Source organism: Fringilla coelebs (genome assembly GCF_963513975.1).
Source record: "Fringilla coelebs genome assembly, chromosome: 7".
Classification (NCBI taxonomy): Eukaryota; Metazoa; Chordata; class Aves; order Passeriformes; family Fringillidae; genus Fringilla; species Fringilla coelebs.
In genome coordinates this window covers 26,925,921-26,935,530 of record NC_140035.1, presented here as the reverse complement: position 1 = coordinate 26,935,530, position 9,610 = coordinate 26,925,921, and the positions used below count along the sequence as shown (strand labels likewise).

The window sequence follows — 9,610 nt, the reverse complement described above, 5'->3', positions numbered from 1 at the left end:
CCCTCCCTTTACTGCAGTGGACACACAGACCTACGTACAAATGGAACTGCAGCCCTCTCCCACAAGCACTGCTCTTCGACCTTCACTGCAGTGGGGAAACAAAAATGAAAATTAATGTGCCTAACATATTTGAGGCCTTTTTGCGATATAGCCTGCTTTAAAATGGCTTGGCAGCAAAAGCGAGGCAAATTACGGGTCACGTCTTACACTTGGTACCCGACGCGCTGCCTGAAGCTTTTTCCCGGACCCTGGCAACATTCCCGGAGCTCACGGGCCCGAGGCCGCGGGCGGACGGGCTCCGGCCGGGGCTTGCCCGGCGGGGCGGGGCGGTACCACGGCTCGTGGTGAAAGCCCCGGCGGGTGCTGCCAGCCGTGCCCCACTCCTCGGACGTGGCCCTGCTCCTTCCCTCGCATTCACCTGATCTCGCATTCCGCCCTGCTGCTGACGCTGCCTCTGCCGCGGGCGGGAACCGGGCGCGCCTCCCCCGCCCGCGGCGAGCCGCAAAAGTGACCGCGAAAGGGGCCGCGAGCCGCCGTCCCGAGTAGCTGCCGGAAGAGGGGTCAGGACTGGAATTCGTGTAAGAGGTACCAAAATGTGGGGCTGAAATGGAGAGGGAAGGAAGGAAGGCTCCATCTTCCCAAGGCGGAGCGAAACTCCCGCTCGTTTTGTGTGTGCTGGCTCCCGGCTGCGCGCGGCCTCCGGGATATTTCTCCCGGGAGCACGTGGGCCCGCGGGCTGAGCTTTCGGCCTTTGCGGGCGCTCCGGCTTTGCTTTATAACTAAACCCTTGGGGCAGTGCTCCAGTCAGTTAAAAAACTTTCAAGAAAAGGTAATTTTAGAATCCTTATGCTGCTTATTTCATACGATTTTCTTTCTCTCTGAGGTGATATCTGAAAGCACGTATCAGAGATGCGGATTGGTTACTTTTCTGTGTCGATGCCCCGATGCAGCTGTGGCTGTGCTGGCCAAGCCTGGGCAGTGGGCAGACCCTGCACTCATTGTGGTCTCTCGTGTAGAAACCTTTGCTTCCAACTGCTCTAAGGAAAAAAGTGAAGACCTACCAGCCAGAAGGCACTAAGCACCTTCTTACCTATTTAACTTTCCGGGACAGAATAGAACTGCCTAGGCTACATGGAAGAAGTTGGTGTAGTGGAAGGTTGATTAGTCTCTGTTAAACCTGAGTAAGTTGCTCGTGCGGAGCCTATTTAGACTGAGCATTGAGTGCTATTACATTTTATCTGCCAGTTGCTTTTAAGGGAGGCTTATAAGGGTTTTTCTATGCCAAATGTCAAATACAACGTGGAAGCAAATTACAGCTGGGAGTGGACGGTTATTCCGCAGCTTCAGCTCGGGTATCAGCCAAGGTACAGAGGAACACCTCCCTGCTACTGCCAGACAACGGGAAGCTGTTGTACTGCAGATCAAGGAATACGCAGGAACAAACCACTGTGCTGTCTCCATTAATAGCTGTAATAAGTTACTGCAGGGACTCTTCCCCAGTACAACAGAAAAAAGCAAAGAGTTGAATGTGAAAGATGTTCAAAAGATCTGAATGTGGAAGATTTTCAAAAGATGAAGCAAAAGAAAATTCAGACCTTGAGGTCATCTAACACAGTTTTTTGCTCACAGCAGGGCTAACTTCAATTATAGACTGGGTTTTTCAGAGCTTCTGCCAAATCTGGTCTTTTTGTGGTCTGTGTTTAGACAAGGAAGTAAATTTCAAATTTGTTTAAATTAAAAGGTAATTCACGGCTTCCAAACAACCATTGGGTAAAATTTTAGTAGAAGAATTGCTGTATTGAGGATTCAAGTGTTATTGAAATATTTTCATTATATGTCCAGATGGGACTTGTCGGGGCTTGTCTAGCCTTTGCTGCTTGGCCGAAAGGCGGCAACTGCGGTGTATTCCCCTCAGAGACACCTTTTGCCGTTGGAAGCTACAGCTGGCCATAGGGACATTCCCAGACACACAAAGCTCCGGTTTACCTCTGTGCAGATGCTTTAAGGAGAATGGTGAAGGAAAGGAGTGTATTCTGCTAGAGAGTTCAATCCAGAGTTTATTCCGATGGCAGGCTTCTGAATCCCGTAACAGCTCCTAACAGAATCCCAAACCGGTGGTTGCTGGCTGTTTTAAGCCCAGGGAGAGGGGGAGGGCAGGGGTAGGGATTCCACCAACCAGGTGCAGGGTGGGCAGGTCTCAGGTGCAAGGGACACCTGGGTGGGCCAATGGCCCCCAGGGATGCAGGGCATCTCTTGAACTCTGGCAATCACTCGATGCCCCTCTGGAATGCCAGGATTGACAGACAGCACCAGCAGGCGTCAGGGGTGGGGAGAAGGAAGGTGACTGGCACCTGGGAAAGGACAGGGATACCTGAGACAAACTATGACATCTCACTGCTACAACTAGTGTTTGCTTTCTGCTTTCAGACAGAAGCTGTTTCAGCTGTTGGTTCCAGCAACATGGAGAATGATATCAGCTTGAAGTTCCATCAGCAGCTTTTCCTTATTAGTGAAAATCTGGTGACTGAAGAGGTAGCAGCTTTAAAATTTCTGTGTACTGACTTGCTCAGCCTCAGTAAACTAGAAGGCGTGAAGTCAGCAACAGACATCTTCAAGCTCCTTATGGCTCAAGAATATCTGAGTGCAGAAGACACTTTCCTACTAGCTGAACTCTTATACAGAATTAAATATCACTCCTTGCTTGAGAAACTTGGTTACACCAAGGAGAAAGTACAAGAACGTCTGAGTGAGAAGGGAAGAATATCTCCATACAGGTAAGCTTGCAGTGGAATTCTCTTCCCACCGTTACTGCTATCTGCGCCATACTGTTTTCCTTTCCATTTTTAAATTCTTAGATTGCCTTTTGTTTTTATATCATCTTCTGTTCCACTTTTATCTCACTGCATCTCTGTTACAGGCAGATGCTATATGAATTGTCAGAGAACATCACCAGTGAGATGTTGAAGAAAATCATATTCCTCCTGCAAAACCATCTTCCAAAGCGATGGACAATTCTTGTATGTGAGGAGTGAGCCAAATGTGTACATGGGGGGAAGGGAAGAAGGAAGGCGGGAAGTAGAAGAAAAAGTGTGAGAAGTGTTTGGCAGAATAGCACATAACATGCAACTAGGCTGGTTGTATTCATAGGGATAGCACGAAGGAAGATGTTGACAGGCAAGAGTAGAATTTGGTCCGTCGTGCCAAGGTCAGTCACTGACAGTTCACTGTCTAGCATCAGAGTATAAAAAGGTGACAAATCAAATCTTTGCCCTGCTTGAGTCATAGGCAAAGGAGATTCATGTCATTGGTACTGTTTCACAGCAATGAAGCCTTCTTGAAGCCACGAGTCATGGTTTGGTTGAATCTGTTTAAACAAGACCATGCCAAATAAAAACAAAACCAGTGGCTTTCCATGAAGCAACATTTCTGCTTTTACAGTGATGTAAAATTGACTGATCCTTATTGATAGGGAGCAAAGCAGATAATAATGTGATTGTTTGAGACAGGGATGAGAGGCAAGTTTTGATTTCTAAGGAACAATTATGATATTTTACTCTCTCCTTTTGGCTGTCAGTCTGCTTTGGATTTGCTGACTTTATTGGAAAAGCAGAGCCTTTTAACTAAAGACAATGTAAAGATACTGGAGGATGTCTGTATGAACGTTTCACCTGATCTCCTGGAAAAAATAGACTGCTACAAAAAGGGAAAAGGTGAGAAATTCATAGTCTAGGAGCAGGTTTGCTAAAATGCAGAAAGCACTAGATGGGTCTGGGCTACTGAACTTAAGGTCATATGCTGAGAAGGGAGCTAGAGTGGCATAAATGTGATGTAACAATTCCTAGCCTGCATTACTCCCTGGCTGAATCCCTGAAGTACAGGGATGTGCTGGAATATCTGAGGCCACACAGCAGTCCAGCACATACAGAACAGTCTGGGAAACTGAAAATCTGCTTATAGTTATGTCTCACTTCTCCATGTCCCCAGTAATAGTATTGAGATGATGCCAACTGTCCTGTAAAAGACACTTTGTGATCTGTGAATGTGCACTACATAAAGGCAGTTGCCTGCTAACAGGCTGGCAAGGCAAACTGTGTGTGCATGTGTGTCTGATACATGGGTTATGAGCATACAGATGATATCTGGTTTTATATTCTAAAAAAAGAGATTTATTACTGATTCAGGAGAAAAAAAATTAAAAATGTCAACTTCGGTAGTAAGAATGAAGATTCTTCTTAAATACAGTTAATTTCTAAGCTGATATCCAGATGAAAAATTAATTTGAATGTCTTGGGGAGAATCTATCTTTGTACCACGGGTGTCTTTATTTTGCAATATCAATATAAACAGAAGCCTTTCCTTTGTCACAAAAATAAATATAATAAAAATAACCAAAAAATGTTCAGAATAGATCTATTGAACATGATCATGCTATCTTGTGTGGAGAATTATTCCTTTCAGTGAAAGTATTTCAAATACAAAAAGTGATGTATTGTAGCTAAACTTCTTTTTTGCTGCATCCACAAATATTGACTTATCTTCATAAATATTTATGCTGGGTTTTTTTCTAGATAACAAGGCAGCTAATTTTATACAAGGCTTCCCTGAACTAAACCTGGAGCTGCGTGGAGAATTCAGCAATGTAGAAAATGAATCCAAGGTTTGAGACAATCTCTTAAATCCTTTTTGAATACCTGGGGATGTGAGGTTTTCATCCTCTCTTGAATGAGATTTATCATGCATGGGCTTGTGAGATATCTGTGTGTCTCATAAAGTTCCTTGACTTGACTGATAAATTTGAATGTTTCAAAGGATATTTTAACCTTGGAGGCCAGAAATTTAGCAATATTGAAAGGTATGTTGTAGGCAAAATGGGCATAATACCTCTGAAGTTATTCACACATCAGGGCATGTGCTTATCTTCCTGATAAAGGCAAAACATTTTGCATTTGTCTAAGTTGTGCATTTTGGAGATGGCAGTAGAATGTGCAAGAGACAAATGGAGCTTCAAGATGCCCTGAGACCTTTTCTAAATGGTCTCAGGGTATCTTGAAATTAGAAGTCATAAGAGGTAGCATGCAAAGCCCTTGTTAGAAGGATTAAAAGGAGGCAAGATTTTTTAGTAAGCTATTGCAGAGGTCTTGGTACATGAGAAAAGATCTCTTTTGTGAGATCCCGTCTTAGAGGCCTTATGTGTGCTCTTAAACCATAGCAGTGTAACCACTGAATTCTCCCTCTGGCCTTTTCTTTGTGATGACCACAGATATTGAAGGAGTAAGTTGCTCCATTTGTTTATAGCTATTTAATTTCTTGAAGTTCTGTGCTGTAACATCTTTTCATCACCTGATGTTCAGACTGCTGCAAAGCTGTTAAAGGAACTTGGAATGCTGCCTTCATTTTCTTCCTACTAAAATGCACAAAAGGAGGTGTGTGTTGCTCTCTAGTGAGGAGGAAGGGACTCCAGTGGATGGAGTTTTTATTTCAACCCAAGGTTGGACTTAAATACATGGTACTTAAATACTTGAAGTTTTGGTTCTTTTCAGCTTTAAAAATGTTTTTGGGTTTTTTTTTTCAAAAGTGGGAGGTAATTTTAAATCTTAACCAAAAATTGTGTAGTGTGATAGGCTTATGCACTTCTGATATTTCTGTACTTCTTGCATCCTTTTCCAGTGGATCAGTATGAATCACCTGTTCCAGGTATTTATTACTGTTCTCAAAAAAAGCCAATCAGAAGTCTAGCTTGCTATAGCCTCTGCCATGAAGCTAAAATATTGTGTTGACATTTGAAACAGTTGGGGTCTTCTGTCCCCATCACCAACTCAGATTGCAGAGTTTGGCTGCTGAATCCTAAGTTGAATAAATTCATTGAAACTGTAAGCTTTTTTCTTCTCCTTTCTATAGACTATGAAAAGCTACAAAATGGATGGGCCACACAGAGGATTTTGTCTCATTATTAATAATGTTAACTTCAATAGTTCTCAGAGGAAGGGTTCTTGCAAAGATGCTGGTAAGTTACTGAAGTGAGATTTTTGGAGGATCTGTGTTTCCCCAGGTGAGTTCATTACCTATATTTTATTGTCTATGGTTAGTTAATATTCTAAAAGAGTGAAATGTTTGATATGTGTTGAATTATGTCATTTGTTTATCGTGGGGAAGGAGAGGATAAAGGACAAGTAACCACAGGGTTTTTCTGTTGGATTATTCTTGAATAATTTTAAGAACCACTTTTTACTTATCCTTTCTGTACAGCTATAGTAAAGAACTAAAACTAAACTAAATTAAACCATCATTCTACCTAATATAATGCAAAAATCTGTAATCAAGCAACTCTGTGCAAACTTCTTACTTTGTTCTGTTTTCTCTATTTGTCTCTTATGAATGGAATTCTTAATAGTCAAAACTGCAACTGGAAAATAATGATGTGAGGAAGATTTTGAAAGATCTTTTCTGAGGCTGGGAAAGGGCAGATTCTTTGTGTTTTCAAGTGTTTGCATGCTCACTTAAAATAACAACGTATGCACTATTTTCTGAAGCTTGTCTAGACAAATCCAGGAACTCTATGTTTGAGCTGATGCCATCCTTTTTTAGTCCAGTTAACCTTTAGTTGGTACTAGTATGAGGTTGAAGCTGCAGAAGTGTCCTGGTGTAAGGTCCTTCCCCATCCCAGATTAGCTTGCATGGTGACTTCATAAGATGTTTTTCTCTTGCCTCAAATTTTCCTTTTATCTTTCATTTTTTTACAGAGCAACTGGAGAGAGTATTCACATGGCTTGGTCTGGATGTGAGGACTTACACAGATCTGACGTCTGGGGAGATCATCAATCTCATGAAAACTTGGCAGCATGTGCCAGATCACAAAGACAGGAACTGTTTTATATGTTGTATTCTATCTCATGGAAAGTCAGGAGCCATCTGTGGGACAGATGGCAGATTTGTTTCAATCCGTGTGCTTACGTCCCACTTCACTGCCGAACAATGTCCCCAGCTGGCTGCAAAACCCAAACTCTTCTTTATCCAAGCATGCCAGGGGGACAAGGTACAGCGTCCTGTCTATGTTGATACTGATGGACCAACTCCTGACTTGTCTTCTGTGCAAGAGAGCGTTTCTCTTCATGAAAGTATTCCCGAAGAGGCTGATTTCCTCCTAGGCATGGCCACAGTTGATGGATATGTCTGTTTCCGGCACATTGAAGAGGGTGCTTGGTATATTCAGGCCCTCTGCAGCAAGCTACAATTGTTGGTACCAAGGTAAATACTTGGCTTACTGCTCTGATTAAATTTTTCTTCTCCAAAGGTAGTTTATCTAGGAACACCCACCTATGTTCTAAGGTGGATGGAATTAGTTAAAGTGATGATTTCACACTGATTAATTTACATTAACTCTGCTAGTACCATACATGTAATCTGTAGAATGTGAAGTTTATTGTGAAAAAACACTCAAAACCTCACATCTATAATCTTTAACATAGCACAGTTAATTGAGTAATAGGTTTAAATATTTTATTCCCCTGTTTTTTTAATTGGTTGAATTAAGCAAGACAGAGCAAAAAAAGGTCTTCTGTTTTTAATATGACTCAAATAAGGACAAAAGAGAAATTTGGAGACAAGTATGTGTTTTCTTTTTTGTGTTTTAAATGTTTATACTCTATCTTCTAGCTGATCAGGGACATGTTAGTGGATTGCCATCCGCTCACTAATAACTTTTTTTTTTTTTTGCTCTCCTTCTGGCTGTAGGGGTGAAGATATTTTGTCAATTCTTACACAAGTTAATGAAGATGTGGCCGAACGTATTAGCCCTTCAGGGACAAAGAAGCAAATGCCCCAACCAGCATATACCTTAAGAAGAAAATTGATATTCCCAATACCTATGGCCCCTCCTCCTTCAGAGCAACATCAATGCTTTTAATACACATAGTTTTATCATCTCATTTAAATGCCATTCATAACACTACCTGTTTTAAGATAGTTAGCCAAAACCCTGAGAATATATTAGCTTTGATGCAAGGCCTTAAAAATTTTTTGTCAAACAAACTGTGAAACTGGAGGAAACACAATTAAAACAATCAATGTGCCAGCTATTCATTCACATGACCTATATATTCAGAGTTATCAGTGTTGGAAAAACCACACTGAGTAACTCACGTTAAACATTTTTTTACTTGACCAGGCTTCAGATACAATAGGTTTTTCCTCACAGCATAGGGATTGCATGTAAGCTTTCATATTTAAACCAGGATTGTTAATGGTCTGGTTTAGATTCATCAGGTTTTATTTTGCAGGCTAACAATTTTAAATCCAAGTTTCAAAATCCACTAGCTTTGTTGATAGAGAGAAAAAAGTGGTAATCAGAGACAAAACCTTAAGTATTAAATGGAAAAGGATTTCTTCAATCTCTAATAAAAATTAAATTTAACTTAATAAAGAACCAGTTTCCAACTGAAATCAGCAATTTGTTCCACAGTGCCTTTAAAGGGATAGCATAAGCTTCAGGTACAATGAAGTTTTCCAAAACTGAGTAAAACTAAAATGCTGCTTATTATTCCCTCCATGAAACCTTGTGAATTGTTATTTCCCAGTCACTTCTGAGAAAATTTGTGGTAGAAGATTTGCATGCTGTGAAATACAGCAGTTAGATTAGTTTTATTAAGCATTACATTTTTAAATTATCATTTGTTGGTTTAGGATCTAAAATGCAGCCAGTTTGTGTTCTGTTATGAACACTTACTACATATGCCTGTGTTTTTCCTGTTTGTTATTAAAGTAAATTAAAACTTTTTAAGAGCTTGGTGAAATAAAAATTTTGTATTGGCGTAAGGGTTTGTCCTTGTTTCTGACTGATTCCTGCACTTTGTTGGGCTTCATGAATCAATGAAGTTTTAACTTTAGCTTTAGAGTTTAAGCTGAAGTGAAACTTCCATCAAAATACTCATTGTTATATAAGATTAGCAATACCTTAAGGTGAAGATAGGAAAGAGTGCTGTCTAGTGCTTTGGGTGCAATTTATAGCTTGCACTATTTTTAGGAGGGGAGTTTTGCAGCATACTGAAATGCAGCCAGTTTTCCAAAATATGACGGTTGCTTTATGATAATGAAGTGGTATTGCATTTTAATACCCACTGCATTTTAAGTCTTCTGAGTTAGATCAAGTGGTTAGATCAAGTGGTTAGATCAAATGGCATGGCTGCCACACTTGAAGTCACATTTATCCCACAGATAAGAAAAATGTTTCATCCTTTAGTGGAATATATAGCGTTGGGATGGAATTGTGATGTTTCTGGCTTGCAGTTACTGTTCAGACTTGATGCACTCATTTTGTATGTTTAGGAAACAAATTTTTATCAGTCTGGAGTAACCATTGACTTTGTTTTGTGGGATCTTGTTTTCATTTTTAGTTTGGTAGATAGGGAATGCTATCCTTTTTCTGTAGAGACTTCTGCCTGGGTAATCACTAGGTGATCTCCAGTGAAATCGTAGGTAGATAAAGGCAGTCAGAAGAGTCTGAGCTTACTGAGCCTTGAGTTCTGTGGGGGGAGGGATCCACCCTTGTGAAGTGTGAAAGACTGGGAAAGTCTCCCTTGCTCAGAAGTAGTTTGTTTAAACAAAGTTTACGCTA

The 9,610-nt window shown here is 40.9% G+C and overlaps 1 protein-coding gene across 1 annotated transcript; it reads left to right on the top strand.

Moving 5' to 3' along the window:
* The first annotated feature begins 519 nt into the window (after positions 1-519).
* CASP10 (caspase 10) lies at positions 520-8,587 on the top strand. The gene is made up of 8 exons (XM_084209359.1): positions 520-585; positions 2,428-2,774; positions 2,918-3,017; positions 3,575-3,710; positions 4,569-4,657; positions 5,899-6,004; positions 6,741-7,245; positions 7,732-8,587. The coding sequence occupies exons 2-8, from the start codon at positions 2,461-2,463 to the stop codon at positions 7,901-7,903; spliced, it is 1,422 nt and encodes a 473-aa protein (XP_084065485.1). The 5' UTR covers positions 520-585; positions 2,428-2,460; the 3' UTR covers positions 7,904-8,587.
* Positions 8,588-9,610: the final 1,023 nt, after the last annotated feature.